The 18,114-nt window shown below is 50.8% G+C and overlaps 7 protein-coding genes across 7 annotated transcripts; 5 read left to right on the top strand and 2 right to left on the bottom strand.

Moving 5' to 3' along the window:
- Positions 1-1,221: 1,221 nt before the first annotated feature.
- ABOM_003344 (uncharacterized protein) lies at positions 1,222-3,128 on the top strand (the record flags this gene model as incomplete). The annotated part of the gene is made up of 6 exons (XM_022530474.1): positions 1,222-1,468; positions 1,542-1,599; positions 1,670-1,798; positions 1,865-2,388; positions 2,469-2,805; positions 2,864-3,128. The coding sequence occupies 6 exons, from the start codon at positions 1,222-1,224 to the stop codon at positions 3,126-3,128; spliced, it is 1,560 nt and encodes a 519-aa protein (XP_022391526.1).
- A 2,592-nt stretch (positions 3,129-5,720) lies between these two features.
- On the top strand, positions 5,721-7,256 carry ABOM_003343 (uncharacterized protein; the record flags this gene model as incomplete). Its single annotated transcript, XM_022530473.1, has 1 exon — positions 5,721-7,256. One exon carries the CDS (start codon positions 5,721-5,723, stop codon positions 7,254-7,256), a length of 1,536 nt encoding a protein of 511 aa, XP_022391523.1.
- A 950-nt stretch (positions 7,257-8,206) lies between these two features.
- Positions 8,207-9,841, bottom strand: ABOM_003342 (uncharacterized protein; the record flags this gene model as incomplete). The annotated part of the gene is made up of 5 exons (XM_022530472.1): positions 8,207-8,413; positions 8,512-9,247; positions 9,327-9,458; positions 9,536-9,617; positions 9,673-9,841. 5 exons carry the CDS (start codon positions 9,839-9,841, stop codon positions 8,207-8,209), a joined length of 1,326 nt encoding a protein of 441 aa, XP_022391524.1.
- A 1,076-nt stretch (positions 9,842-10,917) lies between these two features.
- ABOM_003341 (uncharacterized protein) lies at positions 10,918-12,067 on the bottom strand (the record flags this gene model as incomplete). The annotated part of the gene is made up of 3 exons (XM_022530471.1): positions 10,918-11,005; positions 11,071-11,734; positions 11,815-12,067. The coding sequence occupies 3 exons, from the start codon at positions 12,065-12,067 to the stop codon at positions 10,918-10,920; spliced, it is 1,005 nt and encodes a 334-aa protein (XP_022391521.1).
- Positions 12,068-12,428: 361 nt separating this feature from the next.
- ABOM_003340 (metal-dependent hydrolase family protein) lies at positions 12,429-13,742 on the top strand (the record flags this gene model as incomplete). Its single annotated transcript, XM_022530470.1, has 1 exon — positions 12,429-13,742. One exon carries the CDS (start codon positions 12,429-12,431, stop codon positions 13,740-13,742), a length of 1,314 nt encoding a protein of 437 aa, XP_022391522.1.
- Positions 13,743-14,691: 949 nt separating this feature from the next.
- On the top strand, positions 14,692-15,413 carry ABOM_003339 (glutathione S-transferase family protein; the record flags this gene model as incomplete). The annotated part of the gene is made up of 2 exons (XM_022530469.1): positions 14,692-14,745; positions 14,802-15,413. 2 exons carry the CDS (start codon positions 14,692-14,694, stop codon positions 15,411-15,413), a joined length of 666 nt encoding a protein of 221 aa, XP_022391575.1.
- An 888-nt stretch (positions 15,414-16,301) lies between these two features.
- Positions 16,302-17,807, top strand: ABOM_003338 (flavin-containing monooxygenase; the record flags this gene model as incomplete). The annotated part of the gene is made up of 1 exon (XM_022530468.1): positions 16,302-17,807. The coding sequence occupies one exon, from the start codon at positions 16,302-16,304 to the stop codon at positions 17,805-17,807; it is 1,506 nt and encodes a 501-aa protein (XP_022391574.1).
- Between the last annotated feature and the right edge of the window lie 307 nt (positions 17,808-18,114).

The following is an 18,114-nucleotide window of genomic DNA, read 5'->3' as shown; positions in this document are numbered from 1 at the left end:
ATAATGTCGTTCCGGAAGGTAACCCAGTTGTGCGTCATTTCATGGCAGAGGAAGAGGAGCTGACATTCCGCTGAAGGGGGATACTCATAATCGTCATCGTCATAGCTGAACATGAAAGAACGGACCAACGCCGTGCCTGCTCCAGACCCTTGGTATGGGTTATGCCGGACGAAGATGCGGTATGGGTCCTCCTTGTCGTCGAAAAACTGCCCCATAAACCGGAAGATATCCCTTAGACTATCCGAAAGCTGGTATGCATCAAAGGGTGGATTCCCCATCCAGTACATGCCAAACCGCTCGTCGCCGTGCGAGAGGACCCGACCGACCATGAAGTAAGTCGCTTGTATCTCGGCGCAGTTCATACTTCGACAAACCGGGTCGGGGCCCTCACCAAATGTCCAGACGGCTCTCACATTGTGCGGTGCCAAGGTAAGGTCCCACTTCACCTGGATATCAACCTGTTGATTGGGGCTTTGTGCCGGCGGACAGGCAAGAAATCCATAGCCGGAACTGATGGCGCCGCCGTGGTTCAGGCGAAGCTCGAATGATGGGGCATTTTTTGTGCCGAAGCCGACTTGGCGAGGTAGGGCCTCCCATTCCGCATGTACAGGACCAACAGTGGCACGGCTCGTTTTCCATTTTTGCAGGACAATCGGTGGACCGGGGCTTTCGACTTCGCGGGATAAGGAGAGGAATCCAGCTGCGTCGGAAGCCACAATGGTGCAGTTCACCAGCCGGCCAACATCGACTCCCGCAATTTGTACGGGCAGTGTCAATATGACCTGGTTTTCTGCGGTCTGCAGCTCCAAGATTGTCACTTTCACCTTCAAAGATGCTATCGCTTCATTGTCATCATAGACTGGGGTGATGGTGTACTGAACTGCCGGAGGGGACATTGAGCTCGATATGATATGAATATGATAGGAATGTGCTGGGACTCTGCCAATTGGCGCAATCAATAGCTGGATATTTAGTAAATTCTATCGAATGGATCATGAATAATAGATAATAAATAACTGCTAGTATCTCTTGGTGGTGGCATCCTTATCTCCGCGCTATTCCTAATGAAGGCAACAAGAACGCCTCTTCAGGTTACGCCGTTCTTCTACACGTCGTGTATGAGCATTGCTGATCATAAGTTAATGCGTCGTGGAATACTTAAATCGGCTCATCTCATGTTTTTCCTTTGTGTGAAGATGGTCAAATTGCCAACTGTGCATCATGGTGTCCCTCGTTGCGACAGTCGTTCTTCTCTTTGCCGGGGTTCAACTCTCCGTGCCTATGCTGATACCCAGCCGCCCTGGACATCAGGTACCTATCCGTATCGAATCTTCCAGCTACAGTTCTCTAGCATCGGCTTCAGGACCAGGCTGGATGGTACATGAGCAAGATGAGCATACATGCGATGCGGGCTCTCGAAATTTCGCGGGACGCGTCAATATCTCCGACACAAAATCCATGTTCTTCTGTCAGTTTCGTGTTTGCTTTCTTGATGGAGAGCACCTAGCTTTTGTGGATCTATTATTGAACCTTCTACTTAGGGTTTTTCGAAAGTCGCCAGCGTCCGAATGAGCGACCAGTCACAGTCTGGCTGAATGGGTAAAATTCTTTCTTCTGGTCCTTCTCCGTCTACCCTTCTATTCTCTTACTGATTACTATTGCTGGTCAGTGGACCTGGTGCAAGCTCCACCTCGGGAATGTATGGCGAAGTCGGGCCCTGTACCATCAACAAGGACCATGATGGCACTGTTTTCTCGGAATACAGCTGGACAAACCATTCTAACTTGCTGATTATTGAGTAAGTGAAATCCCTATCCAACCTAGAGACTTTATATTCGCATTGACAATTCTGTACTTAACCCAGTCAACCGGCTGGAGTCGGTCTTTCTACCGTCCGCGGGGCTCTTCCAGCCGGACTCCTCGAAGCATCAGCCGACTTTGAAGCCACGCTCAAGGTAATCCTGGAGAATATTCTTCCCCAATACGCATCTAACCCGCTATACATCGCGGGCGAGTCATACGGCGGTCAATACGTGCCTTATTTCGCCGCGGACATTGTCAGACATCAGAAAGAAAGCTCCCCCCATAGACTCTTGAACACCCCCTTGGCCGGCATTATTCTCGTGAATGCACTTGTCGATAACTCATGGCTGTCACTCGGTCAATATGAGTTGTTCTGCACAGACAACGAGCCCAACGTTCTGCGTTTTAACGAGACAGTCTGTGATGCAATGGCAGCAGCGGCTCCGGAGTGTGAGAGGCTCGGGGCACTGTGCAGAACATCCGATGATCCCTATATCTGCCTCGCAGCAGCTGAATTCTGCATGGAAAATTTGGATATCTACTTCCAGGCTGAAGTTGATGCGCTTCGGCGAAGCCCATATGACTGTAAGGATGTCTTCTGGCTTCTGGATTCTCCCTCTCACAACCTTCCACTGAAACTGACCATTTCTCCGTTTCATCATTAGTCCGACGCGACTGCCCCGACCCACCGCTCTGTGGCGTGGGCGACAACGGCATGGGCTCAACCGAGAAGTTCCTTAATCGTCCCGAAATCCAGACTCGTCTCGGCTTCGACTCTCCAGTCAACTTCATCCCAATCAACTTCGACATGAACACGCTGTGGGCGTCTAACCCAGCAATTTTCCTTCCAGCTACAAAATACTTGACGTATCTACTTGACGGTGGCAACAGGCTGCACTCATTTGGTGCGCGCAACGTGGGAGGAGAGCATAGTAATGCATCTGTCGCTGCTGCTGCTTCCGTTCCCGTCCTTGTCATCAACGGCGAATACGACGTTGGCTGGTAAGATTCACTCATGAAGCCTTTTGATATTCTTAACTGATTTCCTGTTCGACGTCAGTAATGCGCCCGGTACACTTCTGACATACGACCACCTGCCATGGCACGGCCAGGCCGCATTCCGGGCGACGCGAAGTCTGGATCCTTGGTATTGGACCGATGTTAATGGCCAAGTCCATAAGGGAGGACTATGGAAGGGGGCGGCTTCTGGAACGCTAGCAATCGCCACGGTTCATGACGCGGGACATATGGCTCCTGGGGACCAACGGGGAGCTGTTGCTGCGCTATTTGGGCGTTGGATTGCAGGCTCTGGGTCTCTGGGTTAAAAGCCGAGGAATCTGCCTACGTTTTCAGGAAGTGCAATTTGTGAACGAATCTATCTCGCCGTTCTATCTCTTCAATTCTTTTTTGTATGTACTAGTACTTCTCCGTCTTCACAATTATTGCAGTCAAGACTAGAATTCTGAAATTCCCGTCAGTCTTAGCTTTGTTTATTCTACGCCGATCAGAAATGTCAGATGTTAAGCCCTGCCGAGGAACTATTTAAAAAGAAAATTGAATCCAAACCAGAGTATTATCACTCAGGTTCTAAGGGGAAGGATCTCAACCAATGGGTATGATAGTCTCGGCACTACAGTATGTTTTTGGAGGGTATGGATTCGGCTAATACTGAGTTACTGAGCTAAGATGCGATTTCCGGACTAGTTATAGGTATCCGGTGGGCAATGTTCTAATCCAATATTATTTCGATGGTTTGATTTTTCTACAGCGGGGAACGTTGATACGAAAATATACGAACAACGTTCTACTATCTGGCTCTGTGGGGGTGAGATGGTGTCTTCTAAAGAGCGGCGCTCTTAGCCTATAGTAGACTCTGTGAACTGGTGTAGTGTGAATATATGTGAGGGAAATTGTCTCGGCAGCTCCGAAATTCAAGCTGACGATATTTATGCTATACTCTGGTGGATAGATCTGCTTCTTAGAGTTCTTATATATATCGGGATATTACCTGGTATACTTTTTGTCTGGTATAGACATTCTTCTTCAACTGTACTTAGTTATATCTATTCGACCAGTTACAATACAGGATTCTATCCCTTCTAAACTGTTCTTAGTTGCTCTGTCAGACCAGCTATTAATATCAACACAGCCGAATAAAGGTATACTCGATGCTCAGAAGAAAAAAAGGGGGAATTATGTTTATATGTATCGGAGACATGCTCTAAACCTACTCAGAGAGTATGCACTGAGTGGTTTATATCTTAATTTAGATATTAAGTTAACTGTATAACTAACTGGCTCTAAAGTTCTTCCTTGGAAATACAAGTATCTTGATACTGCTTTCGTTGGGTAGAATAAATACCCACTAGTATCTTGCTAGTCTCTATTCGACAAGACGCTACATATCTGGCAGCAGTGTTACAAGGATACTGGCTTTTCTATAACAGGGCTATTGATTCAGCGTAAAGCCATTGAACTTTGGAGGAAAATACCCTAGTATAAAGACCTCGACCTGCTGCTTTTCTCTGAAGGACAGCTTTCCCGGTTCAACCAGCGCTATTCGATCCGATATTATATCTCCTATGGCCAATCTGTATCAGTCCCGACCCCGGGATATACCGAGACAGACGCTCTTTAGGCTACCTGCGACCAACATCATCTAAACGATGTATATAACATGGATGAAATGGGTCTATTCTGGTGTTGAATATTCAATAGCGGCCTGTTGAGCAAGGGGAGTTTTGGATGTAAAAAAGAAAAGACTAGGATTACTCTTGCAGTGACGACTAATGTTACTAGTTTAGATTGAATGTCTCTATGGGTGATTGGTACTGTAAAAATGCTATATGCTCTACACGAAGTTAATATCCTAATACTTGGATGTGTCTGGCGCTGGGACAAGAATGTAACTATGGATGCGCGGTGATATTATGTATGAGTGGTTCCGCTTATCTGAACTATAACTAAGTATATTGGTTTACGACACCGACTTGTTCTATTACTTCCGTAACCAGTGGAACAGTGACTGGCCCGTAGCTAACGGTGTCCGAAGCTAAATGGGATGTTCATTTCCGAGCATCGTCCTTGTCTAGATAACGGCAGATACAGTCAGTCAGTCATTTGAAGCGTCCAAGATACCAATCAGACTACTGGGAGTCGGGGCGATAGATAGGGCTCTTGATTTAAGTTTCTGAGCAGGCTTCTTGTGAAATTTACTCCGCTGCAACTGGATGAGGGAAGTAAGACCGCCAGATGGGGTACAATCCCAGATCCTGGAACCAGAAACATTTCATAGCCGTCCCATTATTATTGAACGTCGAATTGAGGAGCCCAGCCAGGTGACCCATTCAAGCGTTTGGTGGAAAGATAAATCTGCAAACCGCGGAACCGGTCGTCGTTCCTGTTTTCTAAATCAGGCATAGCGGCGGAGGAGAGGCGGCACCCAATGAAAACAAAGGATTGGTGATTGAGATCGTGGGGGGTAAACACATGGTTTCAGTTATCAGCGGGCACCAGGGGGGGGGGGGTGGGGAATTTGTGCCCACTTTGTCTTAGTGCCATCACGGCCCAAGAAACCTGTGCTTCCGAACTGATCTCTCGGTAGACCTTCAGTGCCGAGACCATTGTGATAGAAATCAACAGCAAGGATGGGGGGGCCCTGTCTTAATCAGTGCGGGCTCCTTACTTAACACCTCCGCGTGCCCTTCATTGTATACCACGTTCAATCTTAGTTTGTTTCGGCTTCCCCCCTCATGATAGCTTCCCCCTCCAAACATGCCGGCTCAATGGCCACGCCAGGTGTGGTATGTAAGGCGAAGAAACGGGTATTTCCAACTACGCGCCGCGTTCTGTCTGTCCTCATCGTCGCACTTTTGTCAGCCTACACAGCTCTCTGGTTTCTTACCGGAGGAGCAAATATGAGCTGGCTTCGCAGTGACCGACTCGCCACGGTTGGTTTACCCGGCGGAGGCATCAATCTCGCCTCATGCGCCAACTCGCCCCATTTTCACATTACCCTAAAGCCGGACCTCGAGGAGGAAGGGGCTTATAAACTTCATGGCGAAATCATCATCCAACGCATTTTCGCCGAGAACGAAACGTTCGTCCAACTTCCCACAACCATCGCGAACGTCCCTTCTGCCAACTATTCCGCCACTGGCCTTGTAGTGACTGATGACAACGGTATAGTTCCTTATACCTCCTTCATCGTCGAACAAGGCTTCTCTGGTCTTCCCCATCGTCACTGGAAAACCCAGAGAGCCACTTCGGGACCCGTCTCTGTCCGCTTCACAGCTCATCCTCGTCAAGTCAATCGGGACTCTCTTACCTCACCACATTTCGATTTGAGGAATGGAACCAACGGCCTCACCGGTTCATTATGGGGTGTTTTACCGGTTCATGACCCTACCGCGGAGGACGAGTATGACTTCACTGTGTCGTGGGACCTAGACCCAGATCAGAGCGCGGCGTTCACCTGGGCAGATGGCGTAGGATCTTTCAGTCACAGATTCTCGGGTAGAATCACCGACCTCCTTTTCACTTTCTTTATAGTCGGCGATGTCCATGCATACCCCTCCATACCCACAAGGAAGGGGGGCAAATATGGCATGTACTGGCTGGCAGAGCCGCCCTTCAATATCACAGAGACGGCCATCTTCATTGAAAACCTATTAGCCGATGAGACCAGCTTCTGGGAGGAAAATTCGGACCTACCGTACCGTGTCTTTGTCCGGGTCAATGAGGAGACCCAGAAAGCGAGTATGGCGAAAGGATCGGGCGGCACTGCGCTACAGCGCTCGTTCATGTTCGGATACAACGAAGAGTACGGCATCAACGAGCTCACACTAAAGACACTTTTGGCCCATGAAATGACACACAATTGGACACCCTGGATCACTGGCAGCCAAGCTGAAGCATCACGATTTGCGGAGGGCGCGGCAGAGTACTGGTCGCTGCGGCTGATGTGGCGAAACGGATATATCACGTCCCACCAGTTCCTCTCGGAAATGAACCACCGTTTGTACATGTATTATACCAACCCAACTCGAAACCTGTCAGATGAAGCCGCAATGGAGGTGGCGTGGTTGCAGCGCGAGGCCCAGAGAATTCCCTACGGCCGTGGATTGATTCACAACGCCAACATCGATGCTGATTTACGAGCCCAATCCAACGGTATGCAAGGGCTCGACCTCATTGCCAGGGCCTATGTCAAGATGTGCCCAAGCAACATTGCTTGCGGAGCCGAGCAATGGTTTCCCCTCCTCGAAGATGCTCTTGGCAAGAAGGCTCTGGAAGAATGGCATCAGACAACGACGGGTAAGCCCCTCATCGAGCCAAGAGAGGGCAGCCTCGGCCCATGCTTCGATGTTTACAAGAACAGCACAGAGCCAGTGATTTGGCAATGGAAGCCTAAGAAGGATGTTGACCTCTCCAGCAAGGACTGCTTGGTTTAGTGAGGGATAGTAGCGCAACACAAAGCAGAATGGACTTGTCTGCGAAAGCCGATTGGAATCGCTCTAGGTAGCTCTTAAATTCATCACTAGGAGATGACGTATCTTGTCTTTGGTCGATGAGCCGTGAAATCTGACCAGTTCTATTGACTGCTCAGGCTTGTTCTGTCGCTAAAACTTGAGGCCGGGGATGATTGTTGAGCTTATTTCCGTGGCGAGATAATACGAAACGCTACAAGAAACATGAACAACGATATCGAATGAAAATAAATTCCCAATGAGAAAAGGTGACGCAAGAATTGACCTCAATTTAATCTAGGCCAAAACTATGCACAACAAGCTTGAATGGGATGTTCTTCGAGCGCATTCCCCATATCAACATGCTACGGTCTTGTGCTGTCAAACCACTTTATAAGCAATTAATTCGACCAGCCGTTTGAATTGCTTGTAACGTCATATTGCTTATATTACATTCTCTAGAGAGATAGATTTTGATAAAAAAGTATTGAATACTCTAGTAGTTATATTATATCTGCCTTACCTTCCTTTATTATTGGTAGATATTTTAGCTATACTATTTAAATTGATTCAGTAAGCTATATATATATTGTTCTTACTGTCTGAATACGATGTCTAAAATATTAGCAAACTTTTCTATTCAATATTAGGATAGGATATAATTAATTAAAAAGATCTACCTTTGTTCTTTTTATAACCAAACTTGTATAGAAGACTGCTTAATATTAAGTCATTTTCTATAGTATATAATAGCAGCCCCGAACGTTTTGGTTATAACGTGTATATTGCTTAACTCGCGTATAAAGGGTTTCACAGTATCCAGATGTAAGCGTCTTGCATCAAGATCAAGTAGTATTCTACCTTTGGCCGCATAACTACGCCAGAAACATAATGTCAACAGTAATATTACCTGGAATACGAACAGAGTATACCTCCTAGAGCTCCCCAGCCATCCAACGCTGAACCATCTCCAAGGTCTCAGCAGGCTTGTCAGCAGGAGCCATATGGCCTGCCCCAGCTATTTCAAAAAAGCTCAGCTGACGGTATCGCTTGTGGTATCCCCACGATTGCCCGTGCTCGTTCCCGGCAGCCAGATACAGCTTCTCAAAAGGTAGTTTTCTGAATGCGCCCGTACCCTCCCACTGCAAATTATCCACTAGATATCGCATCCCCGGCGCATTGCAATACCAGTCCATGTTTCCAACATAGATCAAGACACGGTACCTTGCCTGCAACAAACCCTCAACCAGAAAGTCGGACGGATATCCAATTTCCCCATTTGCCGCAAAGGCTCCTCCATTTCATAGCTGAGATGCCGGTATACAACACCGGCGTCGACGTTCAACCCCGCACGAACGTCGGCCCGGTCGAGCCACGAGAATAACGTGGTTGGATGCATACACATCTCACCCCCATCGCTCTCGGGCACGCATCGCTCCCGGATATCGTACGGATTACGGCCAATGCGATTGATCATGCTAGCGAAATGAGCAACGCAGTACTCATCGGATTCGCGGCATATGTCGCGGTCCTTGTAGTGGCCCAGCGCGCACCGTGCCATCAATGCCTTGCAACGGGGCCAGCTGTCGCGCATTTCTTGACAAAGAGTGTCATTCAATAGGGGCATGGGGCCAACAATTCCAGGCGTACAGCCTAGATCAACGAACCCGGGACGCTGCACGGCTGTTTGAAAGAGGCCGTTGCCGATGAGTACTCCCTGCAGGTTTATCATCTGGCCAGCTGCCCCTGCGCGCGGTGCTTGCGCTGAAATTTCCTTATTTTTCTCATGGATCTTGTTGGCGATCCCTGGCACGTAGCTTCCGCCGTAGGACTCGCCGGCTACATAAAAGGGCTGGTGGCTGTACTGCGGAAGGTCGTGCATGAAATTTGCGATGAAGGCGTAGAGATCGGCGGTGGATTGGTTGAGGGTGCTCACATGGTGAGGTGAATATGAGTATCCGACATTCACTGGCTGACTGCCGTTCACAAGTCAGTTAGATCGTGTTCTTTCATAAATCGGAAACTCGTAACTAGAGCGAGGTGGATACAACTTACTCTACAAAAATGACGGTTGCATTCGTATGCCAGCTGTATGGGTTCGCCTTTGGTTTCCCAGCCGTTGAGTCGTAGATGCAGGCACCCAGCTCAGAGAGCGCTCCAAAGGTCACGCTGGATGCACCGGGGCCTCTGTGTAAAAGAAACAAAATCGTCAGCACTGTCGTCTAATTTTCAATTAATGACAAAATGACGAGCCGGGACCGTACCCAGACAACCAAAGAATCACAGGGTCCGTGCTAGGTTCATTTGCACTGGGAAACGCCCAGTAATAAATATGTCGATCATCGACTACATGAACTTCTTGAGCCATTGCCTGTACCTTGTCAATCTCGACGGGACTTACCTGTGTCCACATAACCTGAGAATCCTTGCACGCCATCGCAAAGGTCAGCGCTCGTCTCGAGCGCTCGGGTCCGAGAGGACACCTGTGTATGTGAGAGAACCAACTGAGATGTTTCAGCTGCTGCAATGCTGCCGATTGCGAATGCCACAATACGGCGGAAAGGACGCATGTTGAATGAAATTGATGCTGGCTCGACAGAGCAGTGTCGTAGAGCGATAGGGTAACTACTATATCTTCGTTATTTATCCACTGATATTATGCACGGAACCGAGGCCGCGGTCGCTCCGACTGCCCTCATTAGGTATAGCGGGCCTTGATATCTCCACTGTTGGTTGTCGGCACAGGTGTGCAGCCTTATCATGGTGCCTCGCGTTCTTTTAGTAGAGGACTTGGGAGCCATCCCGCTTGGTGGGGAGAGTAGATGGAGAAAGAAACCGAGAGGTGAAAAGGAGACGGAAAAAAAAGTGAGGAAGAGAGAAGTAAAAGCCGCGAAGGATATACTCATGATCTTCTGTCATAGCGATCTGGAATATTTCCGACAAACGCAGGACATAGAAGGAAAAGCAACTTATACACGCGATGGATAGTAGAAAAGCCAGATTCTAGGTTTCCCCCATATATGCCGGCCTAGCCTCTATCTCCTCCGCTAGACAAGAACACGGCGTAATCAATTTTTTGTTGGCGAACTGTACACTTTGTTCTTCTAATTGCACTTTAAAAAAAAATCATACTAAACACAAACGCAATCACGACGCAACAGGATGCACAGAAGGTTGATATCTTAGAAACAAAACAGTCTCTCCCACAGCTTCCCAAGCTTCTTCGACCTCCCTTGGCCACGCTCAACCACCCTTGTTGAAAGATTAAGTTTTTCCCTTTCAACAGAGCTCAAACTAAACCACTCGGAGCGGGTTTCCAATTCCTCACAGGCATCTGCAATCCTCCGCACAGCGACTAGACTCTCATCTCCAGGACTGGTGTAAACAAACCGAAAATGACCGGGTGAGGGAGAGGCGCTCAGCTCGCCCATGCTCAGATATACTCCCTTGTCCAACAAGTATTTGCACAGCTGCGTCTCGCGCGTCTTCCCCGGTGTACTCTGGCCACTCTCGTCAGAAAAATAACACAGCCACGTACTGAGGTCAATCCAGACGAATAGCCCGCCATTGGCAATAAGGAACGGAATTCCTCTTTCTCTCATGAGGCTCGTGGTGGAAATGTATTTGGCTCGTAGGCGCTCCCGGTTCAGGTGACGTAGTTCCGAACGTTTGCAGTGTCACTGATGAACTCCGTGAAGAATCTTGTCGCGAAGGGCGTTACCCATGTGAATAGCCTGAGTGGCGTGGAGTCAGATGTGTGTGCCTGGATTGACAATGTGGTTCTAGTTTTTACACTCACGCTAGACGCCTGCACGTCGCCCATATCTCAGCATTCCGTGTGATCAGGAATCCCAATCGGAGACCGCCCATTGCCCAGTCCTTACTGGCGCCATACAGGCAATGGATGTTCTGGTGCGAGATTAATCTCCCACGCTTTGAATTCTTGCGAAGGCTCAAGACGGAGGTAAACCCAGGGAGACTAGGGTCATCTGGTGAATCAAATCCTGAAAGAGCGTAGATTTCATCCGCCACTAGATGGAGGCCCTCCACAGCGCAGAAGTGTGCAAGCGCCTCGAGTGTAGGGCGCGAGTAGAACCGGCCAACGGGATTGTTCGGGTTGCTGATTAAAACGGCTTTGACAGAAATGCCCTTTCGTCGGGCCGCGTCCAGGCTCTTCTGGAACTCGGCAACGAATGCTTCCGCGTGCACCGCATTGAACTGGTCGGGAAGATTGCCCGTTCGAACAGGAAGGATCGTGAGCTGAGCCCGGGCACCGACATCCTGTTCGAACATGGAGTACATAGGGACTGGAATCAAGATTCCCTCGCCAGCTTCTGCAATGTTGAACGCAACCACGTCGAGGAGGGAGCTGACCCCGTTGGTGGCGAGGATCTGAGACGGCTGCACGGGGATGGCTGGGTTGAACCATTCATTGATCAAGTTGCTAACAGCCTGGTGAAGATCTGCAAGGAACATGGCCATGAAATTAGCCAACTGTGGCTTGTGTATCGGTGGGATTCAGGTTGTCTCTGCCGTAGCTTACCGGGAGGTCCCGCGACGGATCCGTATTCCAATACGGTTGATATTGACCGGTCGCTCGAATTTCGATCGCAGTATTGCTGCAAATAATCGCGCATTCCCTCATTAGACGCTCCGGAGATGTCAATGATGCCTTGAGGGTTGAAGATCGGATGGTAAAACGACCTTCCCTCGAGCTCGCGGTTGAGGTCGATCAGTCGGCCACGGCTGAGATTCGCCTCTCCCCGGCGGGACGGTGGAAATCTGCGGTTTGCCATGGTGAACACAGCAAGGCTGATCTCTTGGAGGCCATGAGATAATCACAAAACGCAGTGTGCCGGGACAGTCGCCGTACTAGTAGTGACCCCGGCCGGGGGGGGCGAGGTCAGTTGGCGGTCCCGTTTACCCAATTAGGAAATACACACATCGCATGGCGCTGCTGGTAGCGTTATCGCGGGCTCGTAGGAAATACTGAAAATAAAATCGACGCCAAATAGAACTCCGGGCCTCAGATCCTTCAGGCTGTTTGGCAGAGTCCAGACATCCGACCACTATGTGCCGCGATCATTTCCTTGGAGGCGTTCTGCACCCAGAGGAAGCCGAGCAATTCTACTATAATAATGATTCAACATCATCCGAATGCGCTCCGAAGATCAAGCGTTACGCATTCATACGCAGCTTCTTATTCCCGGTCGAGGACCACCGATAGCGAACGCAGCAGTGGTGATCCAAGCAGGCCGGTTTCTCTATGTCGGCAAACAACAAGCGGTCCCGGGCGCTTTCCAGGACATTCAACCCCAGTTCGTCCCTGTTCTGATGCCAGGCATGTGGGACTGCCACACCCATTTTGCAGGCGTCACGCAAGTCACCTTCGCAGACATGATCGCCACACACCCCGCCACCTGCGGCGCGAACAACGCCCGCAGCTTCTCCGACACGCTTATGGCCGGGTTCACCAGCGTCCGCGATTGCGGTTCCTTTGCAATCGAGAGCGCGAAAGCGATCGAAGATGGCTCTATCCTGGGCCCCCATGTGTACGGCGCAGGGGCTGCCATCGGGCAGACAGGCGGAAGTTGCGACGCGCTCGATCTTCCGGCTGATTGGGTATACGGTCGCCAGGGCGTGTCCCAGGGGGTTCCTTTTCCCGGGATCAACGCACTGGTCATTGCGGACGGCGTCGACGAGTGCCGACGTGCAGTGCGGCTCCAGATTCGACGCGGCGCGGCATGCATCAAAATCATTGCCACGGGCGGGGTGATGAGCGACGGGGACGACCCCAAATACCGGCAGTTCTGCGACGAGGAGCTCAAAACGCTGGTTGAGGAAGCGAGTCTAGCAGGGCGCGTCGTCGCCGCGCATGCGCACGGCAAACCCGGAATTATTGCTGCGGTGAAAGCTGGGTGTGCGACGATCGAGCACGGGACGTTTATCGACGAGGAGTGTGCGCAGCTCATGAGGAAGAAGGGCACGATGCTCGTCGCAACCCGACTGGTCATTGAGAACGGGCTCAAGAATCTTAGCAAATTGCGTCCGGCCACGCGAGTCAAGATGCAACGGGTTGACCGGGCCCATATGGAAGCCTACCGACTTGCTGTGCGTTCCGGGGTCAAGATTGCTCTGGGGACTGACCTGGCCTCATCGGACCCTTCTCATTTCAACGCCCACGGGAAGAATGGCCAGGAGGTCGTGCTTGCTGTGACGTGTGCTGGAATGGCACCGCTTGCTGCTATTGAGGCGGCTACGGCCAATGGACCAGAGACATTAGGCTCGCAGGCGCCGCGCAGTGGTCAAATCGCGGTTGGGTATGATGCGGATATGTTGGGTCTCGACGAGAACCCTATCGAGAACATCCACCTTCTCGCTGATCCTGAACAGATTCGATATATCTGGAAGCTTGGTCAGCTGGTCAAGGCACCTGGGAGGGCAAAACTTTCCCGGTATCAGGTCTATTGACCATACTTGCCAATAGAATACTTATCTGTATTTATTCTAAACCCTAATTACAAGTATCATTTATAGAATGTATCTATCTATATATAATGATAGGCTTATAATGCTTTACCCTAGTTGTGTATTTTTTAACCGTTACAATTAACCTAACCTAGCCATTAGCCAGTCTATCTGTAACACCAAGATAGTATCTGGCGGTGCCGTACTAGATAGAATTGAGAAGGCAGAAGAAGTTCAAGGAGAAAGGTATCCAGGACAGCGAGGGGAGAATCCTTATATATTTGGAGATGCAAGGCGAGTACTTGCAGTATATGGTGCTAAGCGTCCCCACGAAAGGATAGAGTGATAATCCTATGTGGTGTGTCAAGTTAAACTGCACCAAGGTGCAGGACATTAAACCCCTCATCATACACTACTCGATCTAAAATAGTCGCAACAAGATGAAGCCCAAGACAAAACCTCGCAACGTTACCGAGACCACCAACCCCCAAGGGGACCGACCAGTAGATTTCTAGAGTTAAAAAAAAATGCCCAGGGTAGCCCACTCGCCTACGTGGCTGACACGCTTACAGGACACATGAACGTCCCGCAATAATCTTGAACGGTTGCTGGTCTCGCTGCCGCGAGTTGCGTTACCCCCAAGTAGGATGATTCCCGCTCGGAAGTTGTTTGACCGTGTCGGTAACCCTGGTACTCGGTTGATTCGGCTTTGCGGGATATGCTTCACTTAGAGCGCCGGGTTGGCTGCCACTAGGCCCCGGTCCGTCGCTGAGTCGAACTCATTTCATGATGATTAGAAATCAAGGTACCGTCTCCCGCTTCTGCCCCTCAAGCAGAGTCTATGATCAATCTAACCGGGAAGAGTAGAGACACATATAAACCGTTGTCATTCGTATGATTTATTTCCCCCCTCCCCACGAATTATACCGCTTTCGATATCCTCTCAGACAAAATGGCTCCATTCGGAAAGATCTGGTCCTACCTTCCTAGCCCGCGGGTTATGAGAGTGCGTGCGGCATACTCGCTTGTTCCTGATAACTGCTAATCCAGATCCCCCAACAGATCCAGGCAGCAGCCAACCTCAATGGCCTGGAGCTCACCTTCCCGGACTTCGTCATGCGTGAGACCAACCGCACGCCTGAATTCCTGGCCAAGTTTCCCTACGGCAAGGTGCCCACGTTCGAGGGCGCCGACGGCATCAATCTGTTCGAGACGGATGCCATTGCCGAGTATGTCGCTCTGAGTGGGCCGGCCGCCGAGCAGTTAATGGGCAGCACGCTTGTCGAGCGCGTCACGATCCGGCAGTGGATTTGTTTTTCCCACGGCGAAGTCATGGAGAATGTCATCCAGCTGGCATTGTGGCGTCGGGGGGCCAAGCCCTATGACGAAGCGGTGGAGAACAACGCCCTGGAGCGCCTGGAGCGTTCGCTCGCCTTCCTCGACTCCCACCTGAAGGACCGCACCTGGCTGTGTAGCGAGGACAAGATCAGCATGGCTGATATCACACTCGCCTCCGCGCTGGCTTGGGGCTTCTCCATGGGCATCGACGCCGAGATGCGCTCCAGGTGCCCGGTCACCATCGCGTGGTACGAGCGTGTTATTGCCGTCGACGGAGTCCAGCAGGCTTTTGGCGAAAAGAAGTTCATCGAGAAGCGTCAGGTTCCTCAGAATTAGATAGATTGATAGAGTACCGACCCTGTATGTTCAATGACATAGGAGACGCGGGATGCGCCCATCAAAGAATTCTTGCTATTACCAGACTACGGAAAACATAAACAAAAAGAGCACCGAATGGGCGTAGTGTAGAGGGCACAGTAAACTCCCCCTTGTGCCACACCTGAGCATCCAACAGAACTGATTTGCTCTACCTGCTCAAAGCCCTAGTCGTGGCTACATTACGGTTGATCACCCCTTAGGGCAAATAAAAGTTGGCCCCTCTAACGAGACAACGATCCCAGTCAGCCCGGGCTCCAAAACGACATATTGCTAACAAAAGTAAGCAAGGTGCATATTCATTAATATTATTATCCAATTTCACCATATTTTATGCAAGATGCACCTTCCTCTATGGCTAGATGAGATGCGGAGGTCGAAATCTAGTCGAATTTTAGAGAACCTATGTGCGTTGGAATGACAACCGACGACTGCCGAGCAGTACCGACCGGCCATCCCAAGACCCCCGGTTCGTCGTGTTCTGTCTTCCATTGATCCAGATCGGTTGCGAAACCATTGGCCCCTCTTTCCTTTGGGTGATGCCGAGCTGTTCTGGGAATGTGGAGACTCCGTTGGCTGCATATGGAGAGCGGCTAGGGAATGGACTGAAGCCATACAACCCAGCACGCTCGACTCGGCATGGTATAGCATATCTTCGGCACTTAAGACGAGGACGAATCCCATCTACCGCATGAAAGAGGTCACATGGACCTGGTCCTATGGCGTATGCACCGTGAGTCGATAACCGTCACCCTAGCGTTGAGACCGAGGCGTATGAGCTCTTTTTAAAGAAACGTTGTGCCCCGAATCTCGTGCTCACCATACTCCTTCTCTCCATCTTAGTTCAACATGAGCAGTCACACACCGGTGCAGCCAGAGTCGTGCTTTGACGTGATTATCGTTGGCGCAGGCATCTCCGGCATCAACGCCGCCTATCGCATCCAAGACCAGCTGCCCAACTTCAGCTATGCGATCTTGGAAGCTCGCGAAGACCTGGGTGGTACCTGGGACCTGTTCCGCTACCCCGGCATTCGCTCGGACTCAGACCTATATACTTTCGGCTTCGCTTTCAATCCCTGGAACCACAACCACCCCATCGCGGAAGGCTTTGCGATCAAGGAATACATGCACACCACTGCCGAGAAGTATGGTATCGACAAGCACATCTTGTTCCAGCACCATGTGTCATCTGCGGACTGGTGCACCGCCAACAACACCTGGTCACTGGCCGTTGACGCGCACGGGGCGCCCAAGACCATCACTGCACGCTTCGTGATTTTCGGTACCGGCTACTACGACTACAAGCAGCCCCTGCAGGCCAAGATCCCCGGTCTGGATAACTTCCAGGGCCAAGTGGTGCACCCGCAATTCTGGCCCGAGGACCTCGACTACAAGGACAAGAAGGTTATAATCATCGGCAGTGGCGCTACCGCGATCACGCTTCTCCCGAATATGGCAGAGAAGGCGGCGCATGTCACAATGCTCCAGCGTAGTCCGACCTATGTTTATTCAGTCCCCAACCACAAAGCCAATGGCAGACTATCATACCTCCTACCGTCGGGCATTTATCACGGATTACAACGAGCTATCTGGATCCTACGGCAGCGGATGTTCTTCCTCTTCTGCCAGCGCTTCCCCACCTTTGCGACCTGGATCCTCAAGCGCGACTTAGAAAAGGAACTCCCCGGCCACATCTCCTACGACCCTCATTTCAAGCCTCACTACAAGCCCTGGGACCAGCGAATGTGTGTCTGTCCTAATGGCGACTTCTTTGCTTGCCTACGTAGTGGAAAGGCAGATGTCCGCACCGACACCATCAAGACCGTCACGAAGAAGGGTATCACCCTCACTGGGGGCATGACGCTGGACGCGGACATCATCGTCACCGCAACTGGGCTGAAGCTGCAGATCGGTGGCGGCATCACGCTCCGTGTGGACCAGCAGCCCATCGACATCGGATCCAAGTACCTGTGGAACGGAGTGATGTTGCAGGACCTTCCCAACGCGGCCTTCGTGATCGGATACACCAACGCGTCGTGGACCCTGGGTGCCGACGCCATCGCGCAGTGTATCACCCGCATTCTCAAGATGCTCGAGTCGCGCAAGCTCGTCGCTGCCGTCCCGCGTGTCCACGCCCCGGATGCCCAGAATTTCCAAGACCGCCCCCTGCTGCAACTCAAGTCAACATACGTTAATGCCGGTGCCCGTGCTCTGCCTCGCGCGGCCGATCGCGGTCCCTGGCAGCCGCGCGATCACTATGGTAAGGATATTCGCTTCGCCAGGAAGGGGAACCTGAATGAAGGGCTCGAGTTTGTGCCAGGCCCCAGTCTGCGCTTGCGAGAAAAGCTGAGTTGAGCTTTGCGTCGTTGAAATTGAAGCCATGATGCCTGCTACGGTCCCCTTCCGAAAATGCTTGAACCCTCGTGTTAGTCGTGCTTGTTGTAGTTCTAGTTAGGATACATCCATTCAGTCAGAGGACAACTAAATGCACCACTCTTAGAAATACTTGGTTTTCTGAACGTATCACATTTCGATCCGGTATCATCATAGCATAGAGCGACGGGTCAGGTCGTGCGGTATATTGTCAGAGAAACGGGTTTCGTCTTCAGGCTCCCATATACCGCAACCGGGCCCACTGCTCCTTCTCGTTATCCCATCGTTG

The sequence above is a fragment of the Aspergillus bombycis genome (genome assembly GCF_001792695.1).
Source record: "Aspergillus bombycis strain NRRL26010 chromosome Unknown contig00020, whole genome shotgun sequence".
NCBI classification, from domain to species: Eukaryota; Fungi; Ascomycota; class Eurotiomycetes; order Eurotiales; family Aspergillaceae; genus Aspergillus; species Aspergillus bombycis.
This window is presented reverse-complemented; position numbering and strand designations above follow the sequence as displayed.